This window comes from Chamaea fasciata, unplaced genomic scaffold, assembly GCF_029207755.1.
Source record: "Chamaea fasciata isolate MVZ Bird 193981 ecotype frontalis unplaced genomic scaffold, bChaFas1.0.hap1 SCAF_3, whole genome shotgun sequence".
NCBI lineage: Eukaryota > Metazoa > Chordata > Aves > Passeriformes > Sylviidae > Chamaea > Chamaea fasciata.
Genome location: NW_027094088.1, coordinates 57,182,589 through 57,198,389, shown reverse-complemented (window position 1 = coordinate 57,198,389; position 15,801 = coordinate 57,182,589). Strand labels below are relative to the sequence as shown.

At 37.6% G+C, this 15,801-nt stretch overlaps 1 protein-coding gene and 1 long non-coding RNA gene across 3 annotated transcripts in view; one reads left to right on the top strand and one right to left on the bottom strand.

Moving 5' to 3' along the window:
• Positions 1 to 12,754, top strand: part of WTAP (WT1 associated protein) — a 25,855-nt gene extending 13,101 nt beyond the window's left edge. The window contains exons 6-8 of one of the 2 annotated variants that reach the window (XM_066179112.1): positions 4,631 to 4,809; positions 9,564 to 9,718; positions 11,529 to 12,754. In XM_066179112.1, the coding sequence (XP_066035209.1) occupies positions 4,631 to 4,809; positions 9,564 to 9,718; positions 11,529 to 12,112 (918 nt within the window). In that variant the 3' untranslated portion in view covers positions 12,113 to 12,754. Of the gene's footprint in view, positions 1 to 4,630; positions 5,362 to 9,563; positions 9,719 to 11,528 lie in introns of those variants that run through there. The other variant, XR_010720034.1, reaches the window with a different exon arrangement.
• On the bottom strand, positions 11,441 to 15,801 carry LOC136286949 (uncharacterized). Its single transcript, XR_010720035.1, has 2 exons — positions 15,557 to 15,801; positions 11,441 to 11,696 (listed from the first exon to the last, which is right to left on the bottom strand). It is a non-coding gene; the product is annotated as an uncharacterized lncRNA (long non-coding RNA).

The window sequence follows — 15,801 nt, the reverse complement described above, 5'->3', positions numbered from 1 at the left end:
CAGAACATCTGTTGAGACTAATGTCTTCTGAAGAGCTTTTATTTTCAGTGTATTAAAAAAAAAAAAAAAGAGTGGGTAACAACCTACCAAAAAGAAACAAAAACCAGACATATGCCCACACAGTCAGGTGGCTTTTATTTCTCTGGCTCTTGACTGAAGAATAACACCAAAGATGTAATCTCTACAGTATATGGAGGTAGGAAGATGCATCCTTGAAGAAGAGGTGTAAAGTGGGTTCACTGGAGGTGTATAATGGAGACATTGTCACCTTCAGGTATTTTCAGGTTTAAAAATGCACATAGTTTCAGGAGGCTCTGAAGGACTACTTAGTTTTGTATTACTAGAGATTATTTTTTCCACAACAGTAATAGTGGGAAAATGTCATGTTGAATAAGATGCAAAGCTAAGTTTCAGGTTGCTACATCATTTATTAAAACTATTCATCATGTGATGATGTTATTTGATGTGCCTAATTTCAATCCCTAAAATATTTTTTTCATATTATAATTAAAAATCTTTTTAGAATCCACACTTATATGTAAAATGTATCAGTAACATTCATATGTTTGCTTATTATATAAGCCATCAGTGTTTCCTGTCACATTTTGATTAGAAAGACTGAGCATTTATGGTGTCCAGTTTCTTGAAAACTACAGATGTCTTTTTGGGACATTTTATTCTTACAAACTTGCTGCTTTCAAATTTAAATTGATTTATTAAATTAATTAATTTAAATTTAAATTCAAATTAAAAACTTCATACCATATTCAAGTGCTAGTAGTTGGCAAAGACTGAGTTTTCTGATTACTTGTGTAGAACACCTTGCTTACTAAAGTACGCTAGCTCTGTTTTAAAATTAGGTGTGATGAACTCTATTTTGGTGTTTTAATTTTCACCCTTGTTAAAAATAGTAGTTTTTTAGTGCTTTTTCAGCTTATGAAAGGCATCAGTTGTCGTCTTGAAAGTGTAGGTGTACATGTCAGAGTAGCAGTAGCAGAATCATTGCCCTTATTCTGCGTAAGTGCTGTTTTTGAGGAAACAAGGCAGGAGGGGAGTGCATAGCTCCATCCTCTCTAGTGCTCTGTGCTGAATCTAGCAGGAGAATATATGGATTTCCTCAGAGCTAGCAGCTCAGTAAAAAGCCTGTCACAGGTGCTGCAAAGTTACTCTCTGGCTTTGGGGTGACTAAGGGCTACCTTGAAGTTCAAGTATTTAACATCTTGTGTGCCCTCAAGCTGCCTTCCCCCAGCAGGAACAACCCCCTAGGAGAGGTTGCTGCTCTTAGGGAAGCGTGGGTAAGGTATTGGCTGTGGTTTCTGCATAAAGCTTTATTTCTGGCAGAGGTGGTGGTAAAGTTAATGCTGCTTCAGGGAAAGGCCTTAACCTCCTTCCAGGCTACTGCACAGTTACTGAGAGTCAATAAGTGGGTAACATTTGGAAACACTTGCTGCTCAAATATGTTTTTCATGGACCAGATAACTATGAGTAGAACTTTCTGTGGGTGCAATTGGACTGTAACACTCGATAGTCATTACTGTTGTGGTTTAGGTTGCAGCTCTGTTGTGTTTTTTCTCTTCTCAGTTGTGCACTTTATTCCTTCCTTAAAAAAAGGATATACAGTTGATCTGACTTAGATTGCTTACGCTTTCTTTTAGGCACCTGTGATCTGTTTTGTAAATTCTTCGTGTTTAGAGAGTCTGTTCTTGGTAACTATCTTTGGATAATTTCAGCTGAAAGCATACACCTGTTTCCAAGGATATGAGAACTAGGGGGATTGAAAATGTTATTATCTGTCTTCAACAAAAAGATAAAAATCCACGTAAACAAAACCTCACCCAGCCTGATGTCCTCTGAATAGGCTGCTTTCAGAGCTCTCCTGTCTTGGGTTGGAACAGAGAGAAAGCTGATAGCAAGACTCTTACTCTGTTTGTGAAAATTACTTCTACTTGTCCATCTGATGGGCTTTTGAAAAATGCCAGCTAGTGTGTTCTTTCCTGTTTGGAAATATGAACAGTCTGTAGGCATTTCAGGTGTTAGAGTGGGCATTCCCTGGGGTCTGGCATTGGACATGACTTTTCCTGTATGTTCAGCTGTAGCTGAAGTTGGTCCTGACTGCAGGCAAACTCTCCTGCTCCCTATCCCTTACCACCTGGAATGTCAGAGGTAGGTGACTCATACCAAAAAGTGTTTAGAGGGAGCAAGAATGTGAGGTTTGGACTGCCTGAGCATGAAGACAAGCTTAATTAGGAAATTGGCAGAAAAAGGCAGATATTTGGGCTTGCTTTGGGAGCAGGTTATACTGGGAGGAGGTTGCTGGGTCTTCGGGGGATGAAAAGTCTTGACAGATGAGAACTCTGAAGTTAACAACTGGAGGAGGCATGCTTGTGGAGAGATTGAGAAAATTTGAGATGGAAAAAGTGGAGGGAAAGAATGGTCTTTTAAATATGGGGAGGGAATGAACAAGGGTTGTTAAGCTTAAGTAAGTTTTTTCTACATGAGTGCTTTAGAAAGGGTGGTTGAGCTGAAGTCCTGTGCAGTGCAGGTGCTGTCTGCTGGAGAGATGCCACTGGGACTGACAAATCGCTGGCATTGCACAGCATTGCCTGGGTCCTCCAGAGTACTCAAGTGTATTTCTGGCGGGACTGAGGAGCAGTGGCAGCAATTCTGTGTGCTAATGATCCGAGGAATCTGTTACAGTTTTTAGATTTACAGTGGGAGAGGGAGGAATCTGGGCCTTGGTAAGACAAGGAACATGGCCTTTTCTTTTTCCTCCCAGTTAGTGATGCCTCTTTACAAATGGATTAGGAACAGTGTTGCTCTATTGTGATTATATTTCTGATATATGTTGCCAGTGAAGTTGTCCATTTCACTGCCTACTAGCTCTAGCCATCACAAAGCATTGGCAGGTTGTTGAAATACTTCAGTAGCAGAAGAATCAAAAAATCGAGTGGATAGAAAATGCTCATCAATGACAATGAATAAAATTGATCTTTATTCAGTGGGCAATATATTGTGCATTCAGTGAGGCAAAGGACCTGAGAGGTAAAGTGCCATCCAAAAAGTGTTAGCATAACCTTTAACTGAACTTCCTGTTTCTGGGTAATGTTTGTATGTGGGTACTTAAGTACTTTATTTCTTGAAAATATTTATATGCAGTGCTTTAGTCCCTTTATAGTTCTTTGTGGATACGTAGAACTTTGTCTATTTAAAATTTAAAGTATGATGATTTCAGGTTTTTTAAGTAGCTGAGTATTTTTGTTGTTGTAATATCAAAATAATGTGTCAAAGGAAATACTTCAGTTATTCCAGTACTTTTTGAAACCACTAACTTGAAATAAAACCCAGGGGTTTTTGCTGCTTAACAATAAGTTTATTAAAACATGTTATACTCAATTTACAAGTGACTGAGGTTGCTACTGCACACTGAAATTGCATAGGACTAATGTACTTCCTCTTCACCGCTGCTGTGTAAAGACCCTGTAAGAGAGCAGTTGCATGTACAGGAACGTGGTTAAGCTGTCAGTGCTGCTGCCTGTGCTGTGTGTCCCAAGGAAAGCAGAGAGTGCAGGGAGACTCTTTCCCTTTAGGGTTTGTCAGTGAAACTCTCCTGCTCTCAAGTCTTGGCTGCAAGACTGTGCACAGGAGGCAAACCATCTTGACTTCCAGTTAATGTCTTTTAACATCGTGTGATTCTGTTCACCTCTTACTGATGTAATGTGTGTGATACAGGAAGCATAATAAATTGAATTTAAGAATCAGCACATTCTGTGCAGGCTGATGTGGTATCAGTGATTAGCAGGGTTCTAAACATGTACTTCTGGTACAATTTAAGATATGTCTGTTGTGATGAGGTGAAAATTGAAGAAACTTTTAAAGTTAATCCTATTTATTTACATTCATGTTTTGAATTATAAATACTTTATTTAAAATAAAACCTCTTAGTTATTACTTCAGAAATTTTGACTATTGCAAACTATGTTCTAAACATACAAAATTGTAACTCCTTTGGCTTTTGGTTATTGCAAGAGAATAAAATCCAACCAAAAACTGTTTTAATTGCTATTAGTATTTCTAAATTATTTTGTTTAAAAATACACAGTCTTGCATCATCAGTGACTATTGCAGTTGCAAAAGACTTTAGAAGGTTCTCAAAGGTCATTTTTATTATTTGCTTGTAAATATTTCTTGACAATTTTAGCTGTAATGTTCCTTAGTAACTTCCACTGAACTTAAGTGGGAATTAACTATTTTCAGCAGATGATTCTTTCCAAATGCTCTTTGTTCCCCAAAAGGAGTGCAGGCAGATCCAAAAGAAAGAGAGCATTCTAATGCTTCCGATATTGCTCTGACAAATGTAAATTGACATGTAAAAAAAAATCTGGGATCTGGAAGGAAATCTGCCGTGAAAGGTTAAGCATGGCAGTTGCTTAGGATGGGGGCTTGGGTGAGCAGACACATGGACAAGGGTGCGAGGGGTGCACAAGTGCTTTTTATCCTGCATTTTTCAGATTACAGTGTGAAAGAAGGCAAGCTACCTTGATGTTAACTTTGGAGTAACTATTTGTATTGAAATGACTTAAATTTTTTTAATATTGTATGAATAACAGTCTTTCTTTCTTATTTTCTGCAGAATCAGATTCAGTACCTCAAGCAAGTCCAGCAGCCTAGTGTTGCCCAACTGCGATCAACAATGGTGGACCCAGCCATCAACTTGTTTTTCCTAAAAATGAAAGGTGAACTGGAACAGACTAAAGACAAACTGGAACAAGCCCAAAATGAACTGAGTGCCTGGAAATTTACGCCTGATAGGTAAACAAAACAAATACTCCCCAGTCAAGACTTCCCTGACAGTCCCACTACGAGAATGCTATGGTGGGACAGCCAAGTACTCGTTTCCACACCAAGACTCAGACGTTTTGAGGCAAAAGCCACATTCTTATACTGTCCAGCTTGTAATGCTTAATGTAAAACTTACCAGATGAACCTTGTGTTTCAGCTTTTTTCTCCCCTTTGCTTCAGAGGCCTGACAGCGTCGGACTATTCTGAAGAAATGGCCGTCTTCGAAAAAAATCTTTTCTAGAACATGTAGACATTTGCAAAATTGTTCTATTTGAAGAAAATAGAGGGAGAAACAGAAGTCTTAAGTCTGTGGCACACTGTGTCTACAGACAGTTTGGAGGAGAGAGAACCTAGAGATTATAAATCATGAATTGAACATGTAAAATTCCCGTAAAATGTAGAAGTGGAATATGCTTCGCTCTTAACCTTGAGCCTAGTGACTTAGAGACACTGTAAGTCAGTTTTGCCAATAAGACTGTGGACTTCCTGCTTGTTCACTGAACTGCTGGGTCAAAACTCGAGGTGAATTTTGCGTTAAAGAGTTTACTTGCTAACCAGTTTTGAATAGCCACGAGAGTGCTATTTGATATCACTATAGTGCTATTTGATATCACACAGTGGTAGTGTACACATTTGACTGTTTAGCCTTTGGGCTTTCTAGCACTTGATGCAGCCTTAAGTCACTGTTGCTAAATAATGAACTGTTTTCTGGATGGTTGGTAATACTGTGGACGCCTCAAAATTAGGACTGTACAAAACTGTACGCTCCATCTAAATGCAGGTTTAAAATTGTTTGAAGCAATATATCTTCGATCACAACTAGCATGTATAAGAAAAACTAGTTGTGATAAGAATTTTACTGCATGTTTTCATGCAGAAATGAGAATTTTTCGATCTTCATACTAAGAACTGATCTCAAATGCTCAATACAGAAGGCACATGATGGCAACTGTCTTCAGTGTTGGTGGGGTGTTTTTATTCCGTTGTACACCTGGGTTTTTTTGTATTGTGCTTCTCTATAAAATGTGCCTTGAAATAGTTGTAATCCATAGTTCAAGGAACACTTCTGGTTATACTGTTGTATCGTGAAACTCCTGGGATGAACGAGAATTGAACAGGTTGTTACTTCTGAATTGTCTCGTTCGCTGAAAACAAAGTCAGTATTTTAACAAACCAAAAATACCTATAATGCATGCATTTTTGTTGGGGGATTCAGTGAAGGAGGTTTTGCTACTCTATTGATGCCTCTGTTCTGTTGTCCCAAGTTACTTGTAAGAGTAGCGATCTGGGACAGTTGGGACTGCACGTCTGAGGTCTGTAAAGCAAAATGTAGATTTGGTGTAGCATTTGTATGTTTTTTTTTTCCAGTAGCAAATAGAGTTCCATTTAGTAATCTGAGGATTCTATTTTTCAAAACAGTTGGGCAACATTTTATGACTCAGTTTAAAAAAATTTCTTTTTAAATTAAAAAGAGACCTTCAGCTGTCACAGAAGGCAATGTATTCTGACTGTTTTGGTGACTTTGATTAAGATGGCATTACATGATTTTGACTTGGAAGTATCTTTAACTGTTTGTGCTTCAGATGATTAATACGGGATCAAAGAGTAGTATACTTATGCAGGTTTATTTTTTTTTGCATGAGTAATGACTTAACAGCAAAAGAAAAATCCACAGAAAAATTTTACCTTTTTAAAAGTGATACATCTGGAATGATTTTACTATAGCAGTATCTAAGATTTTATTGATCTAGCATCAAAACAGAGGTAAGACTTACATTAATAAATTGTTAATGTGTTACCAAGCCATTTGTAAAGTTCACTATAATGTGTTGAAAGAGGCATACTGTGCAGATTGCTTGCTTTTAACTTGGTTCGGAAAATTACTGAATGCGTTTAGATACAGGTTGGTTGTTTTCTAAAGTCCTCAGGCTCTCAATGTGTGAGTACAACGAAGGAGAGATGAGTAACTTTCCACTTCTTTCAAACCCAAGTGTCAAAAGAAAATGTTATTTCTGTAGCTACAACATACCCTAATTTGCATCATACAGTTTTAAGTCGATGGTGTGAATGTGCATAATTCATACATGCAGTGGCTGAGTTTCCTGGTAAATAATTGAGGCTTTGTTAACTGGGTTAAGACTTTACTGGTTTTTATTTCTTGAAAGGTGAAGAAATTGCCTCATGTAAAATATTTGTAGGTTTTTTTTCATTCTCTTTGCATCTTGCCCCCGCCCCCCCCCCCCCAAATTGCTTTAATTGTCCATCCTTGTACACAACTGCTCCTTTCATGGCATCTGGCCTACTTTTCGAAAGAGGCAGTGGCCCTATTCAGATCCTAAACTGATGTTCTTGGGTTGGGTAACTTGTTAACTTCAGCCCTGAGCAGAGTTAGTTCTGGACCTTAATGTAGATAAGACTGTGCAGCATATACATAAACATTGCTGATGTCTGGAGGGGGAAATAAAAGGGCTTGTAATCAAAGGAATGGCTATGCTAAGCCATTTTAACCATCATTAAGCAGAGTATAAACTTGGAATAAAAATTAGTTGAAATGTCATTTTGTAGTAAGTGTAGTACAACAGACTTTAGTCCTCTGAAATTTAACCACTTATATTCTTACAGTTTTTATTGCATGTATGTTCAAGAGGATTTGTGAAAACAATGCTGAACCTAGTTTTACAGTTCATAGGAATTATTTTAATAGTTACTGAATTTAATGTTCTTGAATGTGTTGTCTTTTTTTGTAAATTGCAAGGGTTATTCTCTACTAGTTCAGAACATCTGGAAAAATTTTGATGGGAAGAAATAGCATTATAGGTAACTATGCAAATTTCTATACAGGTAATAAATATTTTACATTTTGGCAGGAGTTAACCTGAAGATATTAATGGGATTCTAAATTTGTCCCAATTCCAAGGTAACTGGTACTTGCTGATTCTGCAGTTGATGTTGGTTTGTGAAGAGAAAAGCATTAAATGACTTAAGCATTGTAAACTTTTTCTACTTGTAGTGATGATGAATACAGTAACAGGATTTTGCAAATGGCTAAAAATCATGTCTGCCTAATAACTTTTGGGATCTTTCACATTGGTTATCTCCAAAGTGGTCCTGCTTTGCACAGAATGAACATCTCTAAGGAAACTTGCATCTTAAATGTGCGACTTGGACTGTATTAGGTCGGCACAATTTAAACTTCAAGGACCTGGCATTGGACATCACATCAAGAAAGAAAACAGGCTGCTGCCTTTAGCAGATTTTCAGGCCTCCAGGACTTTACACAACCAGATTCCTTCTGGAGCAGCCCATCTGAAAGATTTGGCAAAGTCAGTTGAAAAATGTTAAATGGGGCAGAGTTGGCAGAGAACTTAAAAGCTGTCTAAGGCTCGAGTGCTCAGAAGGTAGTTGATAAGGAAATTGCTGTTTTAAATTCTTCTGGTTGGTTATTTTGGTTGCAGGAGAAAACTGTGGCTGTGATTGTAGCAGAAATTTCCTGTTCTATTTTTTTAATCCTCAATTTCTTCTCAGTTTTTGTCACTTGTTTAAAAGCATACAAAAATTAAATGACCTTCTTGGTCTTGAAAAGTAATGCAAGTCTTGCTATTGAATTCACAATAAAACTGTTGAAGTTTGGGGGGTTTTGGCAGAGCTTACACTTCTCTAGAAAAGAAGACAGCTTCATTGTGGTGCTGAGCCATTTAAAAGGAGAACTGTTTGGGGATGCTATCCTGTCTTGGCAGACTAAGAGTCCTAAAGGACTTTAATTTTTTTTCTTCCATTGAGTCAGCTGTATTGCCTATATATTAATTTGCATACTACTTCCTATAATGCTTTACAATGAGATTTTTATCACAAAGATTAAAGATGTGTAATGTTACAAATTTAGTAAAGAAAATCTTGTCAGTTCCTACCTGTTTCACATTTCTTTCAGAAACTGAATAACGTCCTAATGATCATTACTTAAAATCTGCAGTCTCTCAGTTTAAAGGAAGTACATAATACACCCCATCCTTGATGTCCTTTCAATGTTCAGTTATTCCTCTTCACCATACCAGATGTACTTAAGAAATGCTGACCATAGAAATCACGAAGCTGACGGTGCATGTGACTGTCAAACATACAAGTTGAGTTGAAAAATAGATATCTCAGATTTTAAACAAGAGTACCTGGACAGCATTTAAGTGAATGTTTAAACCTCTTAAAGAAAAATTGTTGTCAGTATGAAAAATGAACATGAAATTTATTACTTTCCCCAAGCAACTTCCTTTTCTTCACCCAAATTCAGTTATTAAATTTCATTAGTACAACAGATGGGGAGCAATTTTGCTTATAATTTGCTGTGTAGTTTCTATGCAGTCCTTGATCTTTTGAATTGCAAAACACATCTTTAATCAAATACTTAACTCCATTAAGAATTGGCACATGCAAGATTGTGCATACTGGTAATCCAGATGTTGGTATCAAAAAAATACAATATGCTTATTCATATTTTCAGTAATAAAACTTGCCTTCCACTTTGTGGGACAGCGACAGAAGATCAACTGCCATTGGAACAGCACGTGGTAACTATAGGGAGACTTTCTGCTATGACAATTATGTTGAGGCATAATGTTCCTTGAATTGTGACATGCAGAAATTGCATCTCCTTTTTTGTCTGTAATTGTGATTGAGGAAGATAACTGAAGGTTTTATATTCATTTTGTGATAGATGGCTCTTTCCTTTGCAGCCAAACAGGGAAAAAGTTAATGGCGAAGTGTCGAATGCTTATCCAGGAGAATCAAGAGCTTGGAAGGCAGCTGTCCCAAGGACGTATTGCACAGCTTGAGGCAGAATTGGCTTTACAGAAGAAATATAGTGAGGAACTTAAAAGCAGTCAGGATGGTAAGGGATTTTTTGACAAAAATAGAAGTTGCCTTGCACCTTCTCCAAGTTTAATTTTGTCATGATGTACATAATACAAAATAGTCTTTGCTAGAAGGAAGGGGCAGCATTGAGTAAAGCATGACAATAGTAAGTATTAACTGGTAGTCTTAGTTAAAAACAAACCAGATCTTTAACTTCGGGGCAACTGGTGGGATTTGCAGCTCCAGTAATGTAGTGTTTGAAATCAAGATTTTTGTACTGGAAGTCTTGCTATTTAATAGGGAATGTTTAGGCTGCACACATTACTGGTGAATTGTCAAAGTGAAAGCTGTTAACATTACAGAAAGCCTAGGCATGCACTGAGAACAGAAAGCTTCTTGTTAACTGTGACTCGTTTGGAATTTATTTTAAAAAAATCAGCAACTTTTTAACAATGCCTAAGAATTTGAAAAACTGGGTGTTTTTTTTTTTCCATTGGTAATTCAGATGAAGATCTCATCATGTTTGTAGTCTAAATTTTGCCACACTGTAAACCTAAATTGAAATGACCTAAAAACTCTGACCTCTTGCATAATTTAAATGGAGGGGAAAATGCAGGTTTAAAAGTCTTCAGTCTCAAATTCTGTGTAGTGTCAGCTGGCTCTTCACAGAATGTTAGATTAGGTTTTCTGAAGTTTGGGGATATAACCTATCTAGACATCCCGTAGACCTGAATATCTTTTTGGCTTTTTTACATTTGAAGATTGTGGGATACCAGAAACTTGATACGACATCACATCTAAGTCTGAGATATCCTGCATTTTTAGGGATTGATCTTCCCCCAATCATATTTTCATCTCTTTGAGAAAGTAGCAGAATAAAATAACTACAACTCTTGAAGTAAATGATGGTATAATGTCATTTTGTGCGAAATGTAACTAGTTTTGATAATGCACTGCAACAGAATTTACCAAGTACATAATTGAAGCAAGTGTAGACATTCTTTACCGACTGCTGCTTTCGAATGTAGTAATCTCCAGCATTGAGTTGCTTCTCCCCCATAGATGAATCAAGATGATTATATTCTTGCAATAAGTTTTCCTAATGATTATTTTCCATATCAGCAAGAATGCTTTTTTTTTTTTTTACAATATTAAGCAGGTTGCATTTAATTTCCTCTGTCACACTGAATTGAAGACTGAGTCAGTGTTTCTTATACTGTTTTGAGGTCAATTTTGTTTTGTTCCAGAATGTAGTACTAATTGTAAAAACCTTTTTCTGATACATAAATACCAAAACACCCTGTGGAATTAGTTAATACTCTTGTTGCTAAGAAGGTCTTTTTGTGTCCTCTCTTGAAGGATTTAAAATATTAAACACAGTAAGAATTGGAACTCCCTTGAAATATGATGAAAAAACAATACTTTTGGCTACTGAATAGGGTTTTGCAGTAACTCAGATCTGTTATATACGGATATGGTTCATGGTCACTTTTACAGTATTTCTGCCAGGGATTTACACTTGAGTAAAAGTAGACACATTAGGATCTACTTGCAAAATATTAGTTATTGTAATTGAGCTTTTTTTCTGAATATCTTCTTTCTTGCCCAGAAATTAAATTTTCTGACATATTTTCAATAGCACTATAGAAAGTAGGTAGATACCACAGTTAAGCATTTTCTCCTTCAGAGGCAGAGTATCAAAACCAGTGCATACCTGACGGCTGAAAAATAGTTCATTGAAAAAATTCAGCGTAAAATATTGAGCTACAGGATTTTATTTCTTGTCTGAGATTCAAGCTATATATGGGCTATTAAGTGTTTGCAACAAATGTGTTTTCTTTACATAGAGTTGAATGACTTCATCATCCAGCTCGATGAGGAGGTAGAGGGTATGCAGAGCACCATTCTAGTTCTTCAGCAGCAGTTGAAGGAGACCCGCCAGCAGTTGGCACAATACCAGCAGCAGCAGTCGCAGGCCTCCAACCCAGGCACCAGCAGGACTCCATCTTCTGAACCTACGGAGCAGGGAGAGGCTGTGGGCAAAGACTGCAGCCGCCTGGCAAACGGACCAAGCAATGGCAGCTCCTCCCACCAGCGGACGTCTGGGCCTGGATTTTATAGGGAGGGTAGCGGCACGGAAGATGACTTCCCAGCTTCTCCAGGCAATGGTAATAAGCTGTCCAACCACTCTGAAGATAGAACTGGTAGAGGAAGTGGTAGCTACATAAACCAGCTCAGTACTGGGTATGAAAGTGTAGACTCTCCCACTGGCAGTGAAAACTCTCTCACTCACCACTCAAATGACACAGACTCCAATCATGATCCTCAAGAGGAGAAAACAGTGAGCATGAAAGGTAACAGAACTGCGGGTTCTCGTCATGTCCAGAATGGTTTGGACTCCAATGTAAATGTGCAGGGTTCAGTTTTGTAACATTTTTCTGCAAAATTTTTATACAGTGTCATTGAAATTGGGAGAGGATACTGTCCAGAAGCTGTTTAAATTAGTGCATACTTGTCACAATTTTGCCTTTTTGTGGGTTTCTTTTTGCTTCAATACCTCTGCCACTTTGGAAATTTTAACAGTTAATTACATTGAATGTTGCTAAAAGGACGTTTGTGTAGCTCAAGTTATTTTTATATGAGTTAATGTGAAGTTGAAATGGAAATTACTTCCATAAAGTATAACATAAATGATGTCTGTACAAATCTGTGTATATCTAGAACCTGTGCTGTGTAAGGGCATTCTTACTCATACTGTTATACTTACCACCACCTTCAAGATTTGTCATAATAGCTGTGGGTTTATGACTGCCAAGTTTGCCCAGTACAGTAGTTTTATCACTAAAAAGATGGACTTACTGAAGGAGTCCTGTAGTAGTTTCAGTGTTAATTACAGTTTTTCCCACCATACATCTGTGCATTTTCTCCTTAGGTGACCGAATGTTTATGAATTGTGTGCATAGTTACTCAGTTTTTAAGAACTGTTGTATCCTGTTGATGCATATTGCTCTGTGACTCCAATACTATCTTACCTGTACTGACCAAACCTAAATAAAAACTTTTAATAATGTAATTTCCTCATTGTTCTGCATTGGCTTACATGGCGGCTTTGTATGCGGTGTATTTATAGTCCTTGCTTTTGAAATGAGTTTGTGTCTGTGTCAGTCCTATCTGATACAGCCTATGCCAAATCCATGAACTTGCAGGTGTGTACTAGTACTAATTTCAGGACAAGCCTGACAGTGCTCTCTCCACAGGTTTTGTCCTTATTGGCTGAAAAAGGGTGGGGGTGGGGAGGAGGTGGAAAAGAGGAGTTAATAAAAGTAAACCTTAGAATTTGAATCTGGTTTTATTAATGACTACCAAAAAAAAAAAAAAAACAACCCAAAAATAAACCAAACCCAAAACCTTGAAGTACCTCACAGGTAAATGCACAAATTAAACTAAAAACCGTGAAGGAATTAGTAATTCAGCCTTTTGAACCAGATAACTTTGTTTTTAAATGCCTGTTGTCTGAGGAAACTGATGTCTTGACAGGTGCAGAGAATGAAAGAATTCCCTTTAATTAAACATACTTTTATTGCTCAGTAGCAATGAGCTATTAATTTCAGAACCTGGATTTCTGGTGTTTATTTTGTGTCTACTAGTTTGGTGTTGGTAGCACATGAACAAGAAGATGAAAAAGCACTGTTCAGAGGTGTAAGACAAAAGTACTTAGTTGTGTATTTTAGGGTGGACTTAAGTCCAGTTCCAACATTTTTCTACCTGTGAGTCTTGTTATTACCAGATGACTAATAAAATGAATGCATATATAGCTACTAAAATAAAAAGAAACAGCTTAACTGCTTTGCAATTCACTGTGGAAACAGACTTGTTGAAAGCAGTACTTCTTAAAAGTTCTACAGCACACTTGACTTTGTTTAAATTAACAGTTACAGTAAATTCTTCCATTATAAAAGGGTTTCTGTAGTAGCATTTTTAAGTGGCATAAATTAGTGTCTGCAGTAACATTGCCCAAGAAAAATGGATGTAGTTAAATTTCTACCATCTACACTTGTCTGTATTAAAAACATGCTAGTCCATGGCTTGCACCCCACTGCTATTTTAATTTTATAGGGCTCACACCAATGTTCTAAAATCACTTGGTAGTGGTCACTGGAAGTATAAGGCCATTGGTGATACCTTGTTGCTTTTTGAATGTTGCTTCAGGCCTGATTGCTTGAAGAATAGCAGTTGAATAGTTGAATGCATGAAAGGGAAATGACAAGTACCTGTACAAAAATGGTACTGGCATCTGGCACCTAGAGGAATTTTTAGATCACAGAAGTCCCTGTTGATGAATTTTATTTGATCTTAGCATCATATTGCTAGCTTATGTAACGTGTCTGTATGTACATCCTGGATCCTGTACATGGTAAAATACAGTATTTGTAAGAAGCTTCAAATGCTCATAACACAATACAGTAATTGGGCTTTATGTGATTAGATGGTAAAAAGCCTTGTGAGGAAATCTGTGGTCATTAAAAATGCATAGTTCTCAGGTGGTGACTTTTTATTTAAATCAGGTATTACAGGACATTCATGACTTTAAAACCATCTTCACATGAAGCTTTTATTTTCTGAAGAGTGGAATGTTATTTTTAAATACTAAAAAAATAATCAGAAATACAAATTATACTATCACACTTCGAGTTAACTTGTTAAAAAAAATGTTTAAGACAAACCATTCCTCTTGTCATCCTCTGCTTAGAAGGTATCTTCTAAATAAGCAAGCTGGGCTGCTTTGTGTGATTTTTTTTTCTTCCAAAATGAAGGCAACTCAGCAACTGTGCCAGTTAATGAAATTAATATATAATTACACAATTGACTTGCTTTCATGGAACACTTGATACAAGCATTAGTGAACTGCAGTGTAATACTACATATGCAAATGCTAAAGCCTGTAATATCCATGGCTATTGGTGCCTGTATTAAGACAATAATCCTGGATGAAGTTGGCTCATTTTAACAAAAAATGACATTTTATTGATTCAGTAAGTACAACATATTCCTCTTTAAAATTAGATAGAACCTATATCTTGGTATATGTATTTTCAGTAGTCAGGGACGAAGAAACAACTTGCTGATTTTGGACAACTTGCCTTAACATCTTAACTACTGCTAGAGCAGCTATTTTCACACTTCAGATTCCCGCAAGAGCACCGTTGGCTGATCAGAGAAACTGAATTACTGTCCTTTTCCAGGCTGCCTTGGGAAGTGAGGCATGGTGGAAGCACTGTGTTTCCCAGTGGGCTGGGATTCCTTTTGTGGGGTCGTTCCAGGTGAATTTCTTCCAAACTGGCAAGATGAGGTTATTTATTCTCAACAAAATGGTTCAGGCTTAGGCCCCACTGAATTTTTGTCATTTGAGTTTTTATAATCTGGTAAATGTGGGTGTTGTAAGATCTCAAAGTTATATGTATTTATTTAAGGAGACAAAATAGAAAGATCGAAGATTTTGTGGTAGCAGAGATTAATTCCAGACAATTTAAATTTTACTTGATGTTTGTCTTGTCTGCAGAGTGCCCCCTAACTCTCAGAGCTGAGCTTCTCCCTGACCTCGCTGGAGAGCCAGTTTTTAGTAGGCCTTTGGACTTAACTGCATTAACTCTACCGACTATTTTAGCTAAGGGGGTTAAGGTAATTGGGTAAAGGTTTTTCACGAGCACTAGACGCCGCTCAATTGCTACATGCCGGAAAGCAGATGTTGGGGAAAACAAGATGCCCAAAAAATGGGTAAAAGAACAGAAATGAACCAAGGAAAGAAAGTCGTAGGGGAAAAAAAAGAAAAAAAGGCGGAAACGGTAGCGTTAGAGCTGCCGGTGGGGTCACTAACCTGCCAGGACCCTGTCTTGGCGCGGCACGTTTTCAAAGCCGACCTGTGCCGTGCTGCTGCAGCCTCTCAGGGCCACAGGCACCGGGCGGCATTTTATCTGTTTCCTGGGGCGCTGAGGCGGCCTCGCCTCGGCTGGAATTACTGCGGGCCTGAGTTTTGAGATAACGATTCTGGGAGCGGTTCTGTTCGTAAAGACGAGCTACGCCCACTGCTAAGAAACGATATTTTCCAAAATTCGAAGGACA